The 25,108-nt window shown below is 55.6% G+C and overlaps 1 protein-coding gene across 5 annotated transcripts in view; it reads left to right on the top strand.

The window, feature by feature from the left end:
• The first annotated feature begins 3,718 nt into the window (after positions 1 to 3,718).
• ADCYAP1R1 (ADCYAP receptor type I) overlaps positions 3,719 to 25,108 on the top strand; it is a 57,389-nt gene continuing 35,999 nt past the window's right edge. For 2 of the 5 annotated variants that reach the window (XM_045864468.3, XM_045864467.3), the window contains exons 1-3: positions 3,720 to 4,024; positions 15,287 to 15,426; positions 16,930 to 17,035. In XM_045864468.3, the coding sequence (XP_045720424.1) occupies positions 15,376 to 15,426; positions 16,930 to 17,035 (157 nt within the window). In that variant the 5' untranslated portion in view covers positions 3,720 to 4,024; positions 15,287 to 15,375. Of the gene's footprint in view, positions 4,025 to 12,098; positions 12,183 to 15,286; positions 15,427 to 16,929; positions 17,036 to 25,108 lie in introns of those variants that run through there. The other 3 variants (XM_064575094.1, XM_045864465.3, XM_045864466.3) reach the window with 3 other exon arrangements.

Raw genomic sequence — 25,108 nt, 5'->3', positions numbered from 1 at the left:
GGGGAATGGCTACTGTCTCCGGGGAGCCCAGGCCCTGACGCCTGCAGCATCCCCAGAGCCTGTGTATCTGTGAGAGAGGGGACCTTTATGGGGCAGTGGGCATGGCTTCCACACTTGCGTGGGGCTGAACATTCCAGAGCCTTCCTGCTGCTCTGCCCTACTGTGCTTCCAGGCCTTCCCCCAGTGGGCATTCCCTGGGGCTGTCTGGGTCCCGTGCAGATGCAGAAGGTGTTAAAAGGCCTTCGGAATCAAGCTTTTCCCCCAAGCTGTATAATACAGGCTTCTGGCTCCCCACGGCCTGAGTGAGGACTGACCCAGGATCAGTATTTTCTACTCCACAGAAAGAAACACATACTCCAAAGCCTGGCATTCAAGGCCCATTCCATTCCCCAGATATGAGTTAAATGGGTTAATGGAGAGAAGTGGAGAGGTGCCCCCTCCAGGACCAACTGCACGTAAGGCAGTTACTTCCCATCCTTCTCATGTCTTGGAGCACGTAGAAAACAAAAATATTTATATAGCTCCTGGCTGCCTAGCAGGCTGAGGGACAGTATTGCAGGACACATATAACGAGTGCCGGACATATGAGCATGCCACCTGGGGACGATCACATGTAAAGCATTTAGCAGAGGGCCCGTGACGGTGGTTCTGAACCTTAGCTGCACATTAGAGTGAGCTTTAAAGAAAATACTTTTGCCCGGGCCTTACGACAGACCAACCAGCTAGTGATTTCGGGTGGTGAGGCCGGGGCGTGGGTATATTTTTAAAGTTCCCCAGGGACTCTGGAGCACCAGGAGAGTTGAGAAACACTGGCCCAAGGCAAGGTGAGCATTCGGCACATGTCAGCTACCTGTAATGAAAATGCTTCCTTGTCCTCCCATGTGCTGCTCTCCTTGGCTGAGCAGCAGAAGGGCTGGGCTGGGGGGCCAGGAGTCATGGAGGGCACTGCTGTTCAGGAGAGATGGATGCTGGGTAGGGCAGCCTGGCATCCATCTCCCTCAGCCATGTCTCAGAAAATTGAATTTAAAGCCGTATTTTTCAGCCACTGCCCGCCTGGCTGGCTGGCATGTGGAAGGGAGCTGAGGCAGTGAGCACCTCAGGGTAGGGAAAAGGCTGTTGAGAAGGCCTCTAGCCTCCCTCCCTAGAAGAGTGAAGGCAACTCAGGGGGTCCTTTGGGAGGAGATCATTCCCACGGGTGGGCTCTCAGCCTCCAATCTTCCCAAAGCCAGGCAGGGTAGGGTGAGAATGGGCTGACTGGCTTGGAAGAAGGGGGAGACTCTGGCTCTGTCCTTGGGGAGGTGCCAATCTGGGGAAACAGAATTAGTGTAGCTGCTGCTCAAGGAGAACCATGTTTGTTTGGAGAGACCAGAGCCTCTGCCTGGAAGAGCAGAGAAGAGTCCAGGATGTGAGAACCCAGCCTGGGCCTCCAGCATGATGGAGGCAGTCCACCAGGTAGAACACCACTGAGTTGAACACCGGGACCCAGGCTTTGGTCCCCATTCTGATGAGAGAGTTGCCTGTGTGTCCTCAGCCTAGTCCTCTCGTCCCTCTGGACATAGGCACTTCATTCACAGGGAAGGGGACTGGACAGCCCTCCTGGATCTGAGCTCTGATAGTCATCTCCATGCCTCACCCAGGCTGATGGTCCCTAGGTAGGGCTGGGATTACAGTCCACCTACAAGGCTGGCTGGCCCATACAGCACTTTGGAGAGAAGTGGAGAGGTGCCCCCTCCAGGACCAATTAACAAAGTGCTCACTGCCCACACCAAGGCATACATGTGGGGACACAGAACAGACAGCAGGGGATACAGAACCCTGAGTGGGACTTAGAGCACTAGGTATAAAAAAGGGAATAAACCTGGAACAGAATGAAGAAGCTCAGAGCCAAAGGGACCTCTTCCGGGGCCTTGGCCATTGACATTTCCAGGTTGAGCTGGTCTGCCGTGGGTGACTCTTGATTTCCACCCTTCCTCACGCTCCCAGGCCCCCAGCATCCTGAATGTCCTGCTTCCCTCCTGACTCTGAGACAGCCTTTCCTTCCCTCTCCTGACATTTCACAGTTTACGGAGCACCTTCATACATAGCATCTCATTTGATCTTCACAGCAGAAGGAAGCAGGCTCTCAGGGGTTAGGGCAAGGAGCTAGGCAAGGGATTAGCCAGGTCCAGAGGGAGGTCCTGTCTGTCTGTCTGTCTAACTAGCACAGCACCTGGCCCTCTTCTCTCCAGAGAGGTCCCATTCTTTATTGACAGAGAAGGACTGGCATTCTCTTCCTCCAGAAAGTTTTCCTGGATTGAAAGGAATGAGATTCATGCAGACCAACAGTGTGGAGAACCAGCAGGGGCTAGTGTTCCCTTGCAATGAAGAGACACCACCAAGTCACTGTGTGGACCTAGGAGCTCCTTGCCTCTTTCTGGGGCCTCAGATACCTCTTCTAAGTCTCCATTATGGATTCCTCTTCTCAGTTGGACTGGAATCCCCAACGGAAGACTCATCTCTTCCTCCTGCCCCCTCCTTCTTGAGGCTTCCTTAATAAGGCGGCTACCCCCAAGGCTTGGCCCACGGGAGGCTGGACAGTAACTTACTGGGATGGGGGAGGACAGCCTGGCTGCAGGACTGTGGATGGGGGCATGGAGGGAGCTCTTGGGATGCTCAAGCCTGGGGTGTGACCAGAAACGGAGAGCGGCAGCGGCAGACGGCAGTGGGGGCTGTGGGTGGGCAGGGGTTAAGTACTTTGCCTGGGAGTGGGTAACTGTTTTCAGTTAGGCTTTGGCTCCACTACTGACTGGCCACAGGACCTTAACCCGTTCAGTTCCCCTCATTAAGCCTCATTTATCCAGTACAGAAGAGGCTGAGTAGGACTACAGTAACAGTAGCAATAGTAATTTATTCATTAATGAGTAAATAAAATCAGTGAAAACCTAGTATGGGGTATATGTACCATTCTTAGTTAATGCTGCTGTCAAGATGGGGGGGGGGATAGGTATTCCCATGTACAGGTGAAGAAGTTGAGGCTCAGAGAGGTCAAGTCACCAGTCCAAGCTCGCAGAGCCAGCCCTGGGGACTGGAGCACAAGCTGACATTTTAAGTTGTAAGCCCCCTGCCCCTTTCTAGCCATAGAGATGTTCTCCAGGGGATCACATTTGAGGACATCCAGGCAGGCCAAAGCTAGCTGCCCTTCCCAGGCCCCGGCTGTGGGGGCAAAGAGTAACCCAAGCAGAGTCTGGGACTTGCCCGGTAAGGAAGGCTTCCCGGAGGAGGAAACACAGGCTCAGACAGATGGACAGGGACTCGTGAGGACGCGGAAGGGAGAAGGAAGAGGGCTTTCTCACTCTAGGTATCCTGGGGAGGGTGGAAAGGAGGGCAGTGAGCTCCAGCGAAGACCGGACTCTGAGCTGCGGAAGCCCAGAGACAGAGGGGGTCTTCGCCTCCGCACCGCCGGCCCAGGGGTCTCCACCGCAGCTTTTGCTAGTGTCTGTCGAGAGGCCGGGCGAACGCGCCGGGCGGGGTCCCGCTTCCCCGCACAACCCCGGCCTAACCCCTCCCCCGGGCGCCCATTGGTCTACACCCGCCCCCAACCCTGAGAAGTGCGCGGCAGGGGCGGTGGTCGGTCGCCTCCCTCCGGCCCCCGGCCTGGCTTCGCGGCGGAGGCGGCGCCTCTCCCGCAGGGCAGAGGCGGCTGGGCGGCGCGCGGCGCGGGGCGGGCGAGGGCAGGCGGGGGGCGCCGCGCTCGGGCCCCGGGCGGGGACTGACGGCGGCGGCGGCGGCGGCGGCGGCGGCTCTAGTCGAGCGCGGTCCCCGCGTGCGCACACGCACACGCCGCCGCGCAGGGACCGCGGACACCGGCCGCCGGCGGACACACGGACGCGGAGACCCGTGCTCGGCGCGCGCTCCTCGGCGCACACGCTCCCCATCCCCGGGCGGCGCGGGGCGCGGACTCGGGGCTGTGCGCCCTTCCCCCGCGGAGTCTGCCCCGGGCCACCCCGCAGCCCACAGCCCCGCGGCGAGGCCCGGTTGTGAGCAGGTAAGGGCCGCCCAGCCGCCCCTGCCCCTCCACGGCCCGTCCGCCCCCTCCCGATCCAGAACCCTCGCCCCCCGCTCCCCCCCTCCCGGGGGACAGCGGACCCCTTCCTCCAGCTCCGTGATCCCCGCAAGCCGCGTCCTCCACCGACTGATAGCGGGGCCGGGGCCAGCGCGGGCCAACCTGCCGAATCCGAAATGAAGCCCCCTCCCGCTGCTGCTCCCTTCCTGCGCGACAGTCTGACAACGCCCCCCCTTCCCCCCACCCCCCAGTATCTGGGATAGTACTTTGGGCAGCCGATCCCTGCAGCCCCCAGGGGCTTCCTCTCGCCCCTCCCCGTGCCAGAGCGAGGACCAGGGGCAGGAAAGGCACTGCGGCCAGAGGGACCCAGAGGGACCTGTCTCCCTACTCCCAAGGCAGAGGGACGCGCCTACGCGGATCGGGAAGGCAACGCTGGAGGGTCTCTGGGTGCTGGCTACCGCGGTCCTCACGGGGTTTGAGGGGTGGGCAAGCGATGTGCTGGGTGGGTTGGGGGGGTGTAGGGGCCAGCCTAGAATGTCCGCCTATAGTGACACATTTGGGATTGTTCAAAAGAGCATCGTCTCTCGGTTTCCCGCGGCGCAGAGGGGATGGGGTCTTGATGCTTGGGCTTAGGTGGTCTCTCAGGGAACGCCCTAAGGGGGCTGTGGGAGAAAGGCTCCGGCTTCCCTGGGCCGAAGTGGGCTAGCCCGAGACCCCTGCCGGCCGCCTTAAAGGCACAGGCTCCTGCTGCAGCTGCGGGAGGCGGGGGCCACATCCTGGGCGGGACGTTGGCGCTTTGAGCGGGTCAGAAGGGGCCAGGGCTCCAGTGGATGAAGCTAGCTGCTCAGGAGGGAGCCCGGCCAGAAGCTGATTGCATTTCACACGGAGCTAGGGAGTGGAACCTCACCACTGGAAGGAGTTCAGGCCCCCTTAGGAAGCTGCCTGGGGGGAGGGGTGGTGGACCCCTGTGACTTTTCCAAACCATTTCTATGCTTTTAGTGCAGTTAGTCTCCCTGACTTTACCCCCCCCCCCCCGTTACAGTGTCCCACAAGCATCCCCCCTCCCCCTTAAAAAAGAAAAGACACAGCATTTAGCTTTTCTGGTGAACAGCCCTGTGTGGGGGGGGGGGGTTGGGGGATGGGGTGGGGCTACACAGGGTCTCTGGAGGGCCACTTGCCTTGGGACTGCTGCTGGGCAGAGAGAGACAAGCATCAGGTCAGGCTAGAGGCTTTTGAGTGTATGTGAACTAATGAAGAGGATGACAACCTATTTATGAGCTTGGGGGGTGGGCTGCAGCAGCACCCAGATTTTCTCAGGAGGCTCCAATCTCAGTTTGGTGCTGGCTGCAGGTGGGGTTGGCAGAGCCCCCAATGCCCAGCTGACTCTGGGGCTCCTGCTCCCTGCTGACCTTGGGGAGGGCAAGGAGAGGTGCCAGTCTGGATACAAACCGAAATTGGAACATACAGATTAGAGACAGAACACATTGGGGTGGGCCCATAGCCAAATCTTCCAGCCAGTCCATCAACAGGTTGTGAGGTGACCAGGGATGTGGACCTGGTCCCTTCCTCTATGGATAATTAATTGGTGGGTCTGTATCTGGGCAGTCTCCCTCTGGTCTGTTTGCCCCTATGTGTAGTGAGGACAGGTCTCTGTGGGGAGCCGCTCGAGGGACTCTTCCTTGCATTCTGAGGACTAATCAGGCTAGAGCTTCCATTAAAGTCCCCTTCTGTGTAAAGTTCAGTCTGGCAGGGGGTTGATTGGAGAAACACTTTGGGACTCCCCCTTTTTTTTTCATGTGGCCACCCCTCCCTGCCATGCCCCTACTTTGGGACACTCCCTCAATTTGCGTTGACTAAACAAACACATAAAATGGGTAGTTACAGATCAGTATGTGCAGCTGAGAGGCTAGGAAGAACAAGAGCTCAGGCCACAGGGTGGCTTTCTTCCTGGGGATGTGGCCTCAGACTGAGTGTCCCAGGCCTCTGGGGACCCAGGGACGAAGTCTTCCGTGACCGAGGGCTGGCTCCGATTAAGTGGAGGGCACTTTGTGCTGTCTGCCGGAGGGCAGAGCCAAGGTGTGCCAAGCACAGAGCCGGAGCTCTGCTCGGTGCCAGGAAGGCCTCGCTTCCCTGAGAACTGCCCAGCGCAGAGCCCACCCCTGGGGTGACAGTGGGTTTCCTGTCTCGGGAGGTATGTGAGCAGAGGTCTGATACCCCAAACGGGGCTGCCTGGGGGCTTTCTACACTGGTAGGGCCTGAAACCTTGGCTGCCCCTCGACAGAGGAATCTGAGTCCAGAGACTGAACATGCTGGGCCTAGTGGTCCAGCTGCCTGGCAACATAAAGGCTTGAAAACTCCTCAGCAGCGACATTTGTACTGAGCCCTGGATGCCGTCAGAGGCACATGGTGACAGCCACCCCCACAGTGACACACAAAGAGGGAGTGACACACTGCCGGGAAGGCATGTAGGTTTCCAGTGACACCTGCCAGAGAGCTGGGATGGGACACGCAACAGCAGAAAGACGTACGGGCTTTGGGACACACTGTCTCACCCAGATCTGGGCATACCTGGGGACTCAGACACTTGCCCTAGGAAGATCACGAAAGTCTTCCGTAATGAAAGTCCAGATGCACGCGGCATCGGACAGAGAAAGTGTATGTGTGGCATGAGATTCGATGGAGGGCTGACACACTTTTTCTGTAAAGGGCTAGATAGTAAACACTTTGGCTTTGCTGGCCGTTCACCCTGTGGTACCTACTCGGTTCTGCTGTCATAGTGGGAAAGCAACCATAGGTGATATGTAAGCAAATGAGCATGTCTGGGTTCTGATAAACTCTGCTTAGGGACACTGATGTTTGAATTTCATACAGTTTTTATGTGTCATGAAATATGAGTCTTTTAATTTTTCCTGACCATTTAAAAATGTAAAAACCATTCTTAGCTCCCTGGCTGTCCAAAAGTAAGTGACAGGTTAGGTCTGACCTGCTAGAAGTGTTTGCCAACCTCTGGGCCGGAGGAAGGTTAGAGAAGAAAAGTGGTTTAAAAGATTAAAGGAGGGAGGGCTTGGTCCTCGGGAGCCCGAGCTGCCCTAGGGGGCCTGGATGCTTCCCTCCATCTGCTTAATGGGCCAGTGCCAGGAGAGCCTCCCTGCCTGGTCTCAGCACTCCACCCCAGACAGGCCTTTGCTGTGTCCGTGTGGTAAATCTACTCTAAGGACACCTGGAGACAGCATTCATGAACATGAAATGACATTGTGTCACTTCAGCTCACCAAATAGGTCCCGAGTTCCCCTTTCCCATTCACCCTCTGTGTCCAGGTCCACGCCCACTTCCACCAGGAGGGAGATGCAGGGACACCTGGACATGTGCCACGTTTCCAACAAGATTTGAAATTCAGTGAGCAGGATGGGACCTGAAACAGCCCAGGCAGGAGGGAGGGTCTCCTTAGCTGGGGCTGGTGTTTCTCAGATAAGGGTGAGATCAGTGGAGGCAGATGCAGCCAGGGTGGGCTTCCTAGAGATGGTGGTGGGAGGTGGCTTTGACCTTGAGGAATACCTGGATGCTCTCATCCCAGTGCCATGCATTGCCTTCGTTGTCCTCAACCTTCCGCCCTGACAAATAGGCACCTCAGAGGCTTGGCTGAGAAAAAACAAAACAAAACAAAACAAAACAAAAAAAAACCCATAGCTCCTTTGTAGGCTCCTGCACATTTCCCAACTTCTGATTTAAGGCTGTGTAGTGAACCAGGTCTTGCCTTTGGTTTCTTCCCTTCCCTCGTGTTCCCTTCTGACATTTCCTTCCTGCCATTTTGTCCGAGGTGGGCCAGGGAGACTTTCCTCTCCCATTTTCCCTGTGTCTGTGGATTCTGTTCCCTGCTTTCCGTTCCAGCTGCCCTTCCCCGCCCAGGGCACCCTCACCTCTACTCTGAGTCCAGAAAATGGCCTCAATGTGGGTTTTTCCTTTTCTGCTCGGCTTGCCAGCCTTCTGAGGAATATTGCCTCAATGGAAAGCTTATCACTTCACTCCCCAGCTTAGGGCTCTTCAGTGCTCCTGTCCTACCCCGGGACCAAGGCTGCAGTGTCCCTGGCACCCGCCAACTGGCACCAACCTCCCATCCTCTCATCCACCCCTACCTCCTGACATCTTGCTGAGCCCCTCAGCACCCCCAAGTCACCTTCCCAAGGCCATCCACCAGGCGCTCGGCTGAGATCCCCAGGCCCCCACTGTATGTCGGGGGCCCATGCAAATCAGAGCTGGCCCTGCCTTTTAGGGGCTCATACCCACTCAGGAGGGACTGCTGGTTGACAAGGGTCAGCAGATAGAGAGGCACTCTCAGTCCCTCCCTGCCTGCGAGGTGCTCAGGAGACTGTCAACAAACAAGAGTCTGCTCCTGGCATCCGGTCCCCTCCTTTCCACCCTCTCCCTCCATGCCTCCCACCACCTTCCACCAGGCCCCTCCCTGCTATACGGACTCTTTCCTCCCTTCTGTTATCTTCTGCTAAATCCTTCCCCTCCTCTCCCCTCTCACTCTCGATGGGTGGAGGGGGGCGGGTCTCTCCCTGGCATTGAACTCCCAGCACCCCTTCCAGGACAGCAGAGGTGCCTGGACTAGTCAGCTGGAAAGGCTTTGCAGCATGACCTTGGGAAAGTCTCCTGGTTTCTCGGGGCCTCAGACCCTCACAAGTGTGATGGGGTAACACCACCAATGTGTACACGTGCGTTCCAGCCCAGCCCTTCCCTGCCCTGAGCCCCAGTTTCCCACATGTCCCAGTGGAGGGTGTGGGTGGAATCATGAGGGATCCTTCCAGGGACCTGGGTTCTGTCACCTCCTGTGCACAGGACTCCAGTAGCCAGGCTTTGAAAGGGGAAGGTTTGAACACCCGGAGGAGCATCAGCATTAATGATTAATCCTGCGATTGACAGGATGCCCTTTACTCAGCATTGGGCTCTGTCCTTTATCAGCTCTGACTCTGTTGAGGAGGAAAGAGGTTCTAGAGGTTTCCCTGTTCCTTCCCAGAAGCAAGTGTAGTTCCCTACTTTTGAGGGGTGAACTTGGTGGGGGTGGGGTGAGTAACATTTTATCTTTCAGTCTTCCCTCCCTGCTTTCCTGCCATGGGAGGGAGAGGAGGAAGTGGGGGACAGGTCCTGCTCAGGTGCATTAAAAGGAGTATGTGGTGAGCAAGGGAGGCCAGTGAGCCACTTCTTGTGGGTCATCTGTCTCGTGTCAGGCTTGCACTGCCTGGTGACAGGGAGGGATGCTGAGCAGCCAGAGGAATTCACGGGGCCCCAGCCCCATGAGGGCAGAAGAAGGACCTAGATCTATGTGGCCCAAGGGAGAGGGAGGGTGGAATTCTCCCCTCCCACTGTGGGGGCGTCCAGAAGGCAAAGGTTGGCCCGGAAGGCCATGGTGGAAAGACATCAGAGCTTTCCCCTGAGGGCCTTGGACCAGCCGCTGGAGGGGGGTGAGCACCCCGTCCCAGGAGCTGGGCCATCCTCAGCTGGGGTGCAGCGGAAAGGGTCCTGCAGGGTGCAGGGCAGAGGGGAGTGGCTGGAGGGTGTCAGAGTCCCCTCCCACTCCGAGGGGAAGTGGGAGCCCTGTGAGTCACCCCGAGCTCCGGTGTGCTGACTGCTGATGCTGTCTTCCTGTGTGCTTGGTGCAGCGGCTCCCCAGAGGACACGGCTGCTCTCGTCTCTTCCCGCTGCCATCAGTCACTGGGCTGGAGGGGCCCGAAGAGGGCTCCCGAGTGTGGACAGGGGAGCAGACTCCCCTCTAGACCATGTATCTGTCACACATCCATTCCTGCCAGGCAGGGCTCCAGTACTCTCTGCTGTGGGACCTTGGGGAGTATCTCCTCTTCTCTGGGCTCAGTTTCCCCACAGGAGAACTCAGTAGTAATAATGGAAGGTGGCCTTTAAAGTCCATCTCAGGTGTGAAATGGTGTATCTATAATGAACTCTTTCTTTCTTTCTTTTTTTTTTTTTTTTAAAGATTTTATTTATTTGACAGAGCACAAGTAGAGGGAGAGAGAGGGAGAAGCAGGTTCCCTACTGAGCAAGGAGCCCGATATGGGACTCGATCCCAGGACCCTGGCATCATGACCTGGGCCGAAGGCAGCCGCTTAACCGACTGAGCCACCCAGGCGTCCCTATAATGAACTCTTTCGAAGGAAGGTATTACAGATGTAGAAATATGGGCAGGGGGTAGCAGAAGGTCTGACCAATCCCCAAAGGTGTGAGAAGGATCACTAATAACATACAATGAGTTCTGAGCTGATCTTCCTTTTATCAGAGACAGAGAATGGCAGGAGGGTAAGGATGGAGTGTTCAAGCTTTAGAGCTAGGCTGCTTGGGTTCCCTTCCCAGCTCTACCACCTATTTGCTGTGTGACCTTGGAGAAGCTATTTAATCTCTCTGTGCCTTAGTCACCTTAGCTATAGAATGAAGATAATGCTAGTCACTACTTCAAGGTTTGCGGCAGGTGAAAGGAGTTAATGCAAACTGATGGCTTGGAAGAGTGCGTGGCACATACTGAGTGTTTAATAAATGTTAGTCATTAGCAAATAAAGGTGCAGTGGTCCTGCCGCTCCCATTTTGAAAGTGACACAGGGCTATGGGGACAGAGGTGACAGCAAGAGGTGCAAAAACCTGAACACAATACTAAGAAATTAGTAACGGTTAATGCCCTACTGGGAACCAGGCTATATTATATACTCTGTAGTTTACTTACGTGAATTTGTTGGTGTCTCACAGTAGTATCTATGAGATAGGCATTACTATTATTTCCATTTTACAGACAGTCAAATTGAGGCACAGGAAGAACGGGCATGTCTGAAGTCCTAAGGCTTAAAACGCTGGCAAAATGGTCCCCACGTCCACCACCATAAATGCCAGGGAGTAGAGTTTAATTGTTCTCAGATCAGTTGCAAAAGCCAATTGCCCCAGCAGAGGCTGGACCCAAGAGAGCGAGCCCAGGAATACTGGTGACCAGGTCGTCCTGAGCCAGCTGCGTGGCTGGGCCGAAAGAGCCCGGTGTTCATCCTCAGGGAGGGGAGAGTCCAACCCTAGACTGCAGTGGCCGGGCCTAGCCTCGTCCTGGGCGAGGGTCACTGGCAGGCTGGGGGAGTGCAGAGGGAGGAGGCAGCCAGGACGAGGGGGAGGAGGAGCAACTGACAGGGCTGCAGGTGACAGGCCCGGGGGATGCATTCAGGGGCACCATGCCTGTGGCCCACAAGAGGAGCAGGTTTGGGGCAGGTGGCCTCCAGCTGTAAACTCTGACCGCTGTCCAACAAGGATGGGGCAGGGAGGCGTCAGAGCGTGGACAGCAGGGCGGGCAGAAGTGCCAGAAGGGGCTGAGGAGACTGTTGTCTTGGAGAAGCTGGAGAAGGTGATCCCTGAGGTCCCCAGCCAGCGTGGGGGCGTGGGAAGATCTAGGCCCGGGAGCTCCCACGCTCTCTCTCGCGGGTGAATCTAGTGGGCAGGGGAGTGGTGGGGAGAGTGAACAAGAGACAATAGTGGGCTAAGGGAGTAGATATTAAGAGTTCTCATCGTGAGAAAAATGTTGTAACCGTGTGGTGACGACGTTAACTCGGCTTACTGTGGTGACAATATATATAAATATCAAATCGTTACGTCGTGTACCTGGAACTAATATAACCTTATATGTCAATTATATCTCACTTAAAAAAAAAAAAAAGAGGGCAACGGTGGGAATGGGGAACCCGGGTCTAGTTCCAGGTAAGGCCCTGTGTTGAGCATACCCCAGCCCCTCCACCCTGCGTCCCTGGGCTGCTTCCCATCCTTGCCGAAGCAGCCTAGTGACAAAGCAGAGCTGGGGGATGGTTGGGCTGGGGCCTCCGCTCCGGCTTGTTTTGAATCAGTGCAGCTGTGGCCGAGGAACGGGGCCTGCCGAGAGCGGGCAGGAGCATCCTGCGAGCCCGGCGTGCCCGTGTGAGTGCGTGAGCGTGTGCGTGCTCGCGTGGCCATGTGCGCATGTTTGTGTGTGCGCCTGTGCCTGAATCCAGATAGAGCTCATTGCCTCTGTGTATCTGAATGCCTTTGCAGAATCGGGGTGTGTGTCACTACATAGATCGAGAATCTGATAAACATACGCGAGTCTCTGCACCGCCGTCTGATTGCATCTGTACGTATCTTCATTCTGTGTTCTGCATGTGCTTCTGCGTTTCTGTGAAGGCGAGTGTGCAAGAGTGTGTGTGGAGTTGTCTGCCAGCCCCTGAAGGAATCTGCCCCTTTGCGTATTCCATGCGTGGCAGCGTACTGATGCCTCAAGTGGGTGCCCTGGGGGTAAATGTCTCTCTTTGTCTCTGTGGGGTTGACATGTGTTTATGCTCTTCTCTGTGGACCTGTTTCTATGTATTTGTGTATGTGTGTGTGTGTGTGAGAGAGAGAGAGAGGGAGGGAGAGAGAGAGAGGAGATAATCAGAGATCAGCCAGCTCTCAAACACAGATTCATTCTCTGCCTGCTTGCTGCCCCCCACTTGCCCTTAGAGCAACCGGAGTCGTGGAAGCTGTTTGGTCTTCCGGACCAGCATCCTGAGTTCTAATAAAGGTCAAAACAGGGGCTTTAAAATCCTACTCTCCATGAGAGTTACCTGGAGAGCCAAAACCAGCATCGATGTCCGGGCTCCCGCCCCAGAGAGACTGACTCAGTTGGGCAGGGGTGTTTTTAAATGCCCCTCACTCCTCGGTGGTCCTGATGGGTGGTCCGGGCTGAGTGTGGGCTAAGAGGTCAGAGCACGTCTTCAGACTGGGGTTAGGGCTCAGGGAGGGGGCAGCCAGTCTCCGTTTGCGGGATCTCCATCCTGAAGGAGGCAGGAGTGCTGTTGCCATCTCAGGATGTCGCTGAGAGCAGGGAGCCCTGATTTCATGTCTGAGTGCTCTTGCCACATGTCCTTCTCCAGGAACTTTGCTCTGTGCCCCAGGGCAGAGGTCTCTCCCCCAAGGGACAGAAACAGCCGCTGGCCCCTGTTTCTGGTGGCACCTTGCTGGGAGTACGAGGGAGGTGGCCTCTGAGGAAGGAGCGCTGTGTCTGCTTGGTGATACGGACTGTGCACCCATATCCCTTCTCTGGCTCTTGTCTGGGCCCTGCTGGCCAGGAGGGAGCTGAGATGAGGAGTCACCTTCCTCCTGGCTAAGACAGCTGAGATCCACAGAAGCCAAGGGTCTAGACTGTGGCTGGGCGCAGGCTGTAGGCTGGGGCTGCTGACACCCACCCCCCAGATGGGCGGATGGAGGTGCTGGGGCCCCCTGGCATGGTCCTGGGTGGGGGCCCACCTGACTTCACATCTCACCGGCCTTTGGCTTGACATTGTCCTAGGTGTGGAAGAGTCAGCTGCAGATCGCAGACGTTTGCTGCCTTGCGGTGGCTTCTCTAAGCCCTTCCCTGGCCGAGAGAGACAGCCTGCGGGTTCTGCTGTGGGGCATGGGGCTAGGCATCCCTCTGTTCCAGCCAGGCGGGTCAGAGTGTCAGCTCCTGCCTCAGCACACAGGGCTTTAGGCTCCCCAGGGAGAGCGGAGGTGACTGAGCCCACTGGGGACCAGCAGTGCCGGGTCATGCCAGAAGCAGCCCATGCCCAGTAGAGGTGTGGGGGGGCTTTGGGAATGGGTATAGAAACCCAGGCCTGAGAGTCGAGCATAGATGGTGCCTCGGGGTGCCCAGGGATGCTGGGGCCGGCGCTCCCCCCAGCCTGCCCAGTCCTTCCTGACCCATAAGGGAGAGCCTACACCAGCATCCTCAGGGCCCCCTGGGCTTCTCAGAGCATTTCTTGGGGATACCTGAGGCCTCCCTCCACATCTCTGAGTGGGCCCTGAGTGGGTAGAACAACAGGTGGGTAAGACAGGGCTCCCTTTTGTTGAGCTATCCTGGGCTTGTTTTCTTTCTCCTTTTTGGGTACTTGCTGGTCACCAGAGTGAACTTGGAGAAGCTAGGAGAGAGGGTCGGCAGCAAGCCAGGGGCACAAAGGGAACCAGGGTCATGGCAGCTCTGCCCAGTGAGGGGCGTTATGCGGAGACTAATGGCTGGGGTGCAGCCCCCCATGGGTCTCTGAACCGGGCACCTATGGTGGGGGCCCTGACACCGGCCGACTGAATTGTTTTAATAATAATAGGAATACAAATAATAATTTTTAAATTACTGTGTAGTATTCCCTAGCATGGCTGCTGGGGCCTATTAACCGGGCCTGCTTGATGGAAGCTATGTTGCTTCATTTTCTGCTGTGGATGCTATTTTAGGTGATGCTGCAGTAACTATCGTTGCACATGCTTTTTTTTCGGGCGAGTGCAAATATTTCTCGATAAAAACCCAGATGTGGAATTGCTGGGTTGAAAGGAATGCATGTTAACGATCAATTTTAGAAGCAGACCAGGCTCTACCCCCTGGGAATGTGCCAGAGCTCCCACATTCTCCCTGCTGGACTCCTGGTTCCCTGTCCGGTCCCCACCAGCAGCCCCAGTCCTCAGGGACCTCCCCCCTTGGAGCGTGCTCTTCAGCAGTCGCTGTCTGGCATGTCACGATGGTAGAGGCTTTCTCTTGGAGGCCGAGTGGGCTGAGGCAGGGGGAAAGGAGGTTACGTCTATTAGCAGGCCGGCTCGGCAGCTGGAACGAAGCGATGCTCTGTGGTGAGCACATGAGTTGAAGTGCAGTTCTTTCTCACGTAGCAGTCTGGAGCTAGGGAGGCCTTCCAGGCTGGTGGGGTGTTCGCGATGATCCGGTTCCTTTCGGTGCGTGGCTCCCCATGCCCCAGGGATTAGCCCTGGCGTTTGGGCAGGGTGAAAGAGCAGAAGCCAAGAGCAGGTACTGCCTCGTGGACAAGGGGTCCAGAGGTGGCACCTGTCACTCCCACCCGTATTCCATAGGTGGGACCTTCGTCACAGGCCCACACCTGCGGGCAGGAAGGACTACGGAATGTCCTCTCCAGGTCAGCATGCACGTGCCGGCTAAAATTCTGTCGCGTGGAGAGAGAGATGGGGAGACAGTTGTCTGCTACTGAGGGGAAATGCAGACCCTTCTGGTGGCCTGATGGGGGCCCAAGCCCATGTGCTCCGCACTGTATCCCCAGTGCCTAGCACTGCGTAGGCGCTCAGCAGATGTTTGTTTGGAAGAAGAACAAAGGCAGGGAGGGGCTTACCCTTGGAGGCTGAGAGCCTTGCTGCAGGTAAGGGGGTGTCAGGCGGAAGGGCTGTCCCTGCCAGGGGACCCACGGCACTCATGTCTTCCTTTCTCTCTAGCCCATAGACACCGTGGGGCTGACCAGCGGCTGCTCTGAGTGGGAGGCCGGCAGTGCTGGCCTCAGTCTCCTTCTGGATTGAGAAGCGTCATGGCCAGCATCTTGCAGGCCTCCCTGGCTGTTTTCCTCCTGCTGCCTATGGTAAGGGCCCAGACCCTCCCCTCCATGACCCACTGGAGCCCCAGGCTCACCGGAGCCCACACCCCAGAGAACCTGTGTCTTTTGTGTGTCCTCAGCCAAGCTCAGTTCTGCTGGCTGGTATCTCTGCCTGAACCCCTACTGGGTCATTCAGTGCCTTTGGGTGAATTACAAAGGGTGGCCCTTCCTCAAAACCCTGTACTGATTTGATTAGAAATTTTGACACAATTTACAAGTCTATTATGATGGTGCATGTGTAGCAATCTTTAGAGTTGTACAGTGTACAACCTGTTCAACTGTATGCAGGGGCCCTAGTCACAGCTGCAGAAAGCTTTTTGATCCCAGGCCCTAGCCCATAGTCTCTGCCAGGTTAGAGCTCAGAAGCCTGCTCTTTACTTATGCCTCTTCCCTAACAAGGGAAGGGTAGGGGAGGAGGGCTCCTCGGCATTGACCTCTGCCCCTCAACTTGGGAATTTAGACCAGCAGTCAATGCAGCTGTCTTCAGAAACCTGGATGCCAGTTCTGTCTCTCTTCTGCCTTACTGTGTGACCACAGAGAACCTTGCCCCTCTCCCTGGAAGCCTGCACAGCTGTGAATAGTCAAAACTCAACCGGATCCCTCAGCACTGTCCTTGGTGGCTCAAATGCCTGAGCCTGCCCCCGCACTTGCAGACATCCCCTTGAGGAGCCGTCCCTGTCCCAGAGTTTTACCTTAAAGTGACAGCATAAGAACACAGCTATCATGGACTTTGAAGTTACTTGGTCTTAATGCTTAAACCCAGTGCCTGCCACTAACTAGCTGTGTGACCTTGGGCAGGAACATTTAATTTTTTTGAGTCTTGGTTTCTGCTTTTGTAAAATGGGGGCAGGAGTGAATGAGAGCAGCTTGTGGGTCCCACTGAATGCAACCAGTGCTCCTTTGCCCACAGCCCCTGGGGGTGCACCTCCTCCTGAGCCCCCAGAGGAGAGAGAAGATGAGCTCCCTCAGCCTCCTCTCTCTCCCACCCTCTGCTTGCTTCCCTGAGGTACAGTAATAGCCTCGTGGTCTCTGGAGCCAGACTGCCTAGGTTCAGATCCTGGCTGTACAGCCTACTAAGCTATGTGACTTTGAGAAAGTCACTTAATGTCTCTGTGCTTAGGTTCACATCTGTCCAATGGAGAACGATGAAAATAGTGCCCGCTTTGTAGTGCTCTTGAGCGATGTATGTATAAGACAGAATAATGCATGCACACAGTACAGTGCTGTATATGTGTTTGCTAATATTATTACAACACATGGAAACTGAGACCCAGGGAGGAGTGGAATCCACTGAAGGCCACATGCTGAATTGGTGAAGGAGAGAGCCCTCATGGTATCTGTGGCCCCTGCTGGCCCCGAAATCTCTCTGGGACTGTCCTCTTCCTGCTTCCGCCCCCCACCCTCCACACTGCCCCGGGGCTTAGGTAGCAGGGCTTGTGGGGGAGCGTCCTGCTCTCGCCTCCCATCCATCCCATGTGTCCCTCGCAGGCCACCGCCATGCACTCTGACTGCATCTTCAAGAAGGAGCAAGCCATGTGCCTGGAGAAGATCCAGAGGGCGAATGACCTGATGGGCTTGAACGACTCCTCCCCAGGTGAGTAGGGTGGTGAAGAGGTCACGGCGTCCCCAGCACAGCCAGGCCAGCCTTTAGAAACTGGCGTCCCAGCCTCTGGCCATTTTGTAGAGAGTGGTGGAGGGTACAGGTCCCTGGGTCCTTCTGAAAACCCTCCGGGGTGATGGAGTCCTGGATCTGCTCTGGGCAGTGACCCTGGGGTTGCCCTCCTCGGGGACAGCCTGCCCTGGATGCCTCATTCTGGAGGAGGCTGTTCGGGGCGGCTGGATGTGGCTGCGTCTGATCCCATGGGGGCTGAGATCGGGCTGTTGTCTGGGCTGTGGAGCGGCCGTTAGAAAGCTTATTAGCAAGCAGCCTGGGCCTGGTGGCAGCAGGGACACAGCTGTTGCCAGTGGCCGAGCTGGAGAGCACCTGGTCAACCCAGGGCAGGCAGGGTAGGGTCATTTCCCTCTTTCTGTGCTCACTCCACCAGAAACCAGAGAACAGCCTGTAGCAGGAACCCCACTCCTAAGCCTGCTGGGTGCAAAATGCTTCTCTTGGGGCTGCTGTTAGCATTGGGGGGTGGGGGTACTGCTTCCTGGTGCTGGATGGGGCCATGCACTGCAGGACACTTAGCAATCATAGCTCTCCCCGTTAGATGCCCAGAACACCCCAATCCCAGTGACAACCCCAGCTTGTCCAAGTTCCCTCATGGCAGGGCCCCTGGCTGAGAACCAGAGGTCTGTGTGAGGCTGTTCCTGCTCACTGACTCCCCACTGTGCAGATGGGACGCTGAGGCCTACGGGGCAGAAGAGGGGGTGTGTGGGAGCTTGGGGATTTGGGGCTGGGGGCATCCCTGGAGGCCTTGCCAACCTCACCTGTTCCTAAGTTGCTAGAGGGTGGGGCTCTCTGCCCCAACTAGAGGGCTCTACTTTTCCCTCTGGATCCTCCCCATTTCTGAGGAGCTCTTCTGAGCACCATCTGTTTAAATACTTGATTAATCGGCAGCCCAGTTAAATGTAATGGTCCCTGCGGGCTGAGCTCCCTGTACAGTCAGTGAACATTAACTGGTAATGAAGCTGCTCCTGGCCATGCTGGCCTTTCCCTCTGGGCCGAGCGCTGGCTCAGCCCTAACCAAGGCCAAAAGTGGATTCTAGGCCCCACCACCCAGGGAAGCTAAGCAGGGGGCCCAGATGGGCATAGTTGCAGGAGACCAAAAGAATATCTGGTCCAAGCCTCTAGTCGAGGGGGTGGGAAGAGGGGCGCCCTGGGGGCAGTGACTCGTTAGACCACACAGGGAGGAGTGGGTGGCTGAGGTGTCCTGCCTCCCAGCCTAGGGCTGTGGCTCCTGCATCGCAGGTCTCAGATACACTGGGGGTTGAGCAATGAGACGCATCCAGAAGGGAAGAGTAGAGGTGGGGTGGGAACCAGGCCTGGGGAGCTGTGTACAGATAAATTGCACAGCGGTTTGGGGAGCCCTGGGTTGGGAGAGGACATGAGGGCCTGGCCACAGGGGTGTCCTCGCAGAAGCATGAGTGAGACAGATATAAGGATGGACACCCTCCCAGGAAGGGGCAGGCCAGTGCTGGGTTGGGGGGTGTCTCACCCCCAAGTGATGCTCGGGAGAGGAAGAAGGAGTTCTCTGTGGGGAAAGTGGGCAAGGATTCGCGGAAAAGGTGGTATTTAAACCAGATCCTTGGTTCTCAAACCTGGCTGCACATCAGAAATCACCAGGAGCTTTTAGAAAAATGTACCCAAGCTACAATCCAAACCCATTAAATCAGTACCGCTGTCCATCAGGATGTTTAAAGGCTCCCCAGGAGATTCCAATGAGAAGCTAGGCAGAAACCCCTGAGTGAGACTTAGGGACAAGCAGGCACTTGCTGGCAGGTGAGAGCTGAGGGCTGGATGAGTGGGGAGAACATTCTAGGCTGAGGGAGCCCCAGCAGGAAGAGGTGGGGGAGGGGAATGGGTACCTCCCTGTATGTGGAACCCTGAATTAGGGTGGGTGAGAGTGGGCTATAGCGAGGGTCTGGCTGAGGGTCCCAGGGGCCCTGTGAGTCATGGCTGACCACAGGTCACCCTCAAACCCGGACGTGGGTGAGGGACCCCAGGCCTGTGGAACAAATTCACTCATCCACTGACCTACTCACTCATTCATTCACTCGTTCATTCACTCATTCGTTCACTCACTCATTCATTCACTCACTCGTTCATTCACTCACTCATTCACTCATTCATTCACCCATTCATTCATTCACTCACACATTCATTCACTCACTCATTCACTCATTCATTCAGGTGTTTAAGTGCAAGTTGTTACAGTCCCGCCCGCCGTACTCACTGTGCCCTTCCTCCCTCCATCGGGTCATCCCCCACCTGGAGCTCTGTCTCCCTTTCCCAAAAGGTCCTTGGGGCATCCTTGTCATTGCAGTTGAGCCAGGCCTCTTGGCTTCGTATTAAACCTGCTTGTGAAATCCAGGCAGCCATTGATCTCCTTGCACTGTGCAGCGCCTTAGAACCCCCAGGAGCACTTAAAGATGCCAATGGCCAGGCCCTTCCCAGACCAGCGTGATCAGCATTTGGTGGTGGAGTTTGTTGAAGGCATGTGTTAAAAGCCTTCAGATGATTCTAAAGCATATCCAAGTTTGAGAGCCATTGTTGTGGCCAGAAGACAGCATCCACTGGATGCTCATGCCATCTTGGACCAGAGGGCAGCCCCCAGGGTGCAGGTAAGCCATGCTGGGAGCTCATTCCTAGCCAAGAGTCAAATGGGAATGACAAGGAGAATTGGCAGTTGGCATGGTGTTGCCAGGCTGTGCTGGGGTGACCTGAGAGGCCAGCCCTCCCCCCGCATCCCTTCTTTGCCCCTCCCCTGCCCCTTCTGTGCCTAAGCACATGCACCATGCACAGAACTCTGGCCAGAGGCTGGCTGATGTCCCTGAAGTGCACTTGAAAGTGGAAAAAGAAAATCTCTCCGCTTGTTCTAGTAACTGTGAGTTACGAACTCACCATCATGCTTTGCTATAATTGAAAAATGTATTTCTATGTATTTTATATATTTCCCCATAATCTTTTAAATCCAATGAAGTGAGTGCATTGGAATGAGGACACTCATCTGCTGGAGGTGAGGTGTATCCATGCTGCAGTGTGTGTGGCTGGGGTGGGGGGGTGCTCCCAGGAAGGCACCTGCTTCCTCTTAAACCCTGTCACTGGGACACCCCAAAGAGAACATGGGATGGTAATGCACAGAGTGGCCTTTGGGGTGGAAGCCAAGGAACAGAGAGATGCGGGGGTGGGGGGTGGGGTGGGACCAGAGCTCCGCAGCCAGCTAAAGAGGGTAGAAAAGTCAGGTGAGGCCGGCAGAGTGAAAGCAAGCTTGCTGACTGCGTGGCTTTGTTCACAACATCCTTGGTGTGTTTTAGATGTGTATTGGGACCGTTACTGAGGCGATCCGTTTAGTGGTTTTGTATCTCATCCCAAACCCCTGAATGCTAAATGGGACTAGAGACAACAGCTCTGTCATGTGACCCAGAGAGAGGTTGAGGCTAGACGTGGCAGTCACTGGCTCAGTCACACGGAGCACTGGAGCCAGCTCTGGGACAGGACCCAGGTCTGCCATCCCATCCGGGGGGGTGCCCTTTGTGTGGCAGTGCTCTTGTGTCCAGAGAGAAGGACAAAGGAGTCCTGTGCGTGGGAATGGGGTCTCCACTCTTAAGAGTCGTCGGTCCCACACAGGTCCCAGGCATGGGCTGCTCAGCCCGAGCAGCCAGCCTGCGCGGGGTGGGTCCGGCCAGCGCCTCTTCTTTGCAGGACCGTGGGCTTCCGTCAGCCTGGAGGCCTTCCCTGCATTTAAGCGGAGCTGCTTGTGTGTGGTCCTGCTGGGGGTCCCCCTACTCCGGAGAAGATGAAAGAGGCCTGCGGTGGCTTTGGCGGGGGCAGGAGGGAGGAGATTTGGAGGGAAGATGAGGAAGCCTGCTCATTGCTATTCTGCCCCAGCCTCTGAGCCCTGTCCGGGGTGCAGAGTGCTTCGCCCCAGCCCCCACCTCCACTCTCACCACGAGAGAGGCCTGGAGGAGGGGGCCACCTCAGGGCTGGGCCCAGGCTCCCCAGCCCTGGAGCAAGATCGGCTTCTTGACTGCACCTGCCAGCCACTCTGCCACAGAACAGGCACTCAGCCTGGGAAGGGGTGGGGTCCACAGGCACCCTCACTTCTGACAAAGGGTTCCATTTCTGTCCAAACTGGTTTTCCTTTAGTCCCGTAGTTCTCAGACTCAAGCCTGCATCAGAACTTCCTGGAAGGCTGTTAAAACACAGAATTCTTGGACCCAGCCCCAGAGTTTCTGACTCAGTGGGTCTGAGTGGGGTGCCTCTCAGTGGTGCAGATGAACATCTGCATCTCTGTCAAGTTCCCTGTGGTATTCCTGGGCTGGGGACCCCACTCTGAGGATCACTGACTTCCAGAGGAGAGGACTGCATCTTCATTCCTTCCCCACCGCCCCCCACCCCCAGCACTGAGCTCACAGCTGGTCCCCATTTTATGGATCAGAAATATTGGCTGGGAAGTAAATTTCAGGAAATGGAATCATATTTTTTTACCCTTGAATTGTGATGCTAAAATGAGGGGCTTGTTCTAACAATACCCGAGCATCTTCAAAGGGAGGACTGCGTCTTTGTCTGAGTCCCTTTGGTGTCCCTGGTCTCATGGGTTTTGAACACTGTGTGGAACTGGACAAAATCATCACCATGACAACCTGTGATTAGCTCCTTATTTTGTTCCAGTTGAGGCTAATGGTCCTTGTGTTCTCTCTCTGTTCAGTGTGCCCAAGTGGTCTTTTCCCCTCCTGCTGTCGCAAGGCACTGCGTCTCCTTGGCTGCTTTGTGTCTAGTGTCTTAGTGTGAGCAGCACCCTCCCACACCCCCAGAGTGTGCACAGCGCTCTCCCCTGAGCAAGATCCCTGCTGCGCCTGGGTTCCTCGCACCAGGTTCTGTAGAGGCTTTCAGGCTTTCGGGGGGCGGGAAACAGACTGAGCCAGGAGGGCACAGGTGGACTTCGTGTAGAATTGGGGAACCAGAGGACAGGTGAATAAGGAGACTTGGGGGTGTAAAAGCAGAGAGCTCTCCCAGGGGAGAAGAGCCATTCTGATTTTCAACCTCTTTTGCGGGGGAGGAGAGGAGGGGAACAGGGACTGATGCACTTGACCATGTCTTCCTTGAAGCAGGCTTTCCTGGCTGCTCTGTCGCTAACCTGTCCTGGTTTTCCCCGGGTTTCTGGCCACCCCTCCTCAGTCTTTTTTGCCAGCCCCTCTTCTGAATGCTGCATTCCTTCTTCTGTTGGGACCAAGCCTTATTCTCTTCTCTTCTCTAGTGCACACCCTCTCACTAGACCCATCGTCCCGGTCCGCGATGGGTCCTACCTAGCATCCCTGTGCCGACCACCCCTGGTTCTCTTCCCCCTGTTCCGACTCCCTGTCTGCACTCCGGACTTGTATCTAACCTCCTGTTGGAAATCCACCTCTACTTGGCTCCTGGCACCATCTCAGACTGAACACACTCCAGACGAAGCCCTTGAACTCCAGCCTGCCTCATGCCCTCCACCATTTGCTTCTCATCCGGTTTCTCTCCACTGTGGGGAAAGGCTGACCCCTCCAGCCACACAGACACTCAAGCCAGACGCCCAGGTGCCATCTTTGGTACCTCTCTCCCTTTCACTGCATCAGTCAGGGTAGCCTAGATGTCACTGCAGTAACCAAAAAAAATAATAAAATAAATAAAAAAATAAAAATAAAGACCTTAAGATTTTAGGGACGCAGCACAACAGCCTTTATTTCTTGCACACACAGGTTACAGGCCTGTGTGGTTGGTAGAGGCGGGAGGCGGAGCTTGATTCTGCACCGTCATTCAGAGCCCCGGGCTCCTTCCATCTTAGAACACTGCCACCCTCAACCTGTGGCCTCCCAAGGATGCTGCAGAGAGGGGAGAGGGAGAGAACGGGCGTGGAACCTGTGAGGGGCGCCTCTGAGAGCAGTCCATCACCTCCACTTACTTACCATTGGTGAGAACTCAGTCACGGGGTACGGGTGAGCACCAACGGTCGCTGGCAGGCTGGTCTGTCACTGGGCCCTCCAGTTCTGCCACCTCCAGGCTCCCCTACACAGCATGCCTTTCTGTCTTGGCTGTCCTGGCTCCGAATCAAGACCCTCTGCCCTCCCCTGGACTTCTGCCATATCCTAACAGATATGTCTCCGTTTTGATTTGCTGCTCTTGAAATGTATTACCTTCCCGGGGCGCCTGGGTGGCTCAGTTGGTTAAACGACTGCCTTCGGCTCAGGTCATGATCGTGGAGTCCCGGGATCGAGTCCCGCATCGGGCTCTCTGCTCAGCAAGGGGTCTGCTTCTCCCTCTGACCCTCTTCCCTCTCGTGCTCTCTGTCTCTCATTCTCTCTCTCTCAAATAAATAAATAAAATCTTTAAAAAAAAAAAAAGAAAGAAATGTATTACCTTCCCACACAGCTGAATCAGATCATGGGACTCCTTGTCTTAAAACGCATCTGTGGGAGGCAAAACAGTGGTGTCCACGTCCTAATCCCCAAAGCCTGAGAATGTGTTACCTTACATGGCAAAAGGTACTTGGCAGGTGTAATTAGGTTAAGGATCTGGATTATTCAGGTGGATCCAATATAATCGCAAGGGTCCTTTTAAGGGAAGGAAGGTGGCAGGAGGGTCAGAAAAGGAGACAGTTGAGGATGCTATGCTATTGGCTTTGAAGACGGTGAAAGGGGCCACTGGGCAAGGAATGTCTTGAATCTGGAAGAGATAAGGAAATGGATTCATGCTAGAGCCTCCAGAAGAAACGCAGCCCTGTAAACATCTTGATTTTAGCCCAGGGAGGTCAATTTTGGACTTTCGGACCTCTAGAACTGCAAGATAAGAAATGTGGCGCTTAAGCCCCTGAGTCGGCTTTGTTGCAGTAGCACTAGGAAGGTAATTCATCATCTAAGAGCTTCTCTTAGCATTTAGCCTCAAGTGCAAGATCTTTCCCCTGGACCACCGGACGGTAAGCTCTATGTAGGCAGAGACCGGGGCTGTTCTATTCACTCGTGTATTGCTGTGCAGCGTCGGACTCATAACTGACACAGAATAAGAGGGGGGGAGGGAAAGTGAGAAGAAAAATAGGGTAAAAGGAGGAGGGGGAGGAGAAGGAGAAGAGGCGTCTTGAAATCCTCCAGTCCCAACAACACCAAGCTTTGTTGGGACTAGAGCCTGGAACAGATGGGGATAGAGAAGCTGGATGTATTCTGTGGGGGTGGAAGGAAAATGAGTTGCTGTCCTCAGTTAGAGAAACCCAAGGCTCTTTCCCATCCTCCTCATCTCCCCGGAAGCGGTTTCTGGGGGGATTCAGAGCAGGCCCCATGAAGGAGGGGAGACGAGATAGAGCCCACACCACCTCTGAGAGGTGAGAACTGTGGAAGTGTGCATGGGGCATTCTGGGAAGCCCCGAGGTGGCGACCTGAGTCTCCTGCGACCCCAGTGATGTGGGCCAGAGGGGTGGTCGGAGGGCTTTGAGCTCCCGATGGGGTCAGGGACATTGTCCCCTAAAGGAAAACTGTTTTTCTGCTCACAGCATTTCTGACATTGAACGTGTGGGTTTTCCAGGTTTCTGTGGACACTGACTGGTGTCCCTACAATTTAATTCACTTCTGACACTAACTACCTGGAGTTAGCACAGACCCTCCTGGCTAAGAGCTTGGTCTGAAGACTGTCTCCTCCCCCACTTCAGACGCCAGTTGTAAATCATGGGTCCCCATGTCATCCACACTTCTGTCTGACTTGACTACGAATTGGGGGTTCCCATGACCTACCTCCTCCTCAGTTTCAATAATTTGCAGTAATGGCTCACAGAACTCAGGGAAACCCATGTACTGGTTTACTATAAAGGATATACAAGAACAGCCAGATGAGGGGCTCATAGAGTGAGGTCCAGAAGGATCCCAAGGGCAAGAGCTTCTGTCCCTGTGCAGTTTGGGATGCACCAACCCAGAAGCTCTTTGAACCCCATCATTTAGGGTTTTTATGGAAGTTCTGTTATGTAGGTATGATTAAATCCTAAGCCAT

Source organism: Mirounga angustirostris, unplaced genomic scaffold (genome assembly GCF_029215605.1).
Source record: "Mirounga angustirostris isolate CCGP_5_RB_7025 unplaced genomic scaffold, mMirAng1.0.hap1 SCAF_12, whole genome shotgun sequence".
NCBI lineage: Eukaryota > Metazoa > Chordata > Mammalia > Carnivora > Phocidae > Mirounga > Mirounga angustirostris.
Note: the sequence above shows the minus strand (reverse complement) of the source record. Positions and strands in the feature narration are given on the sequence as shown.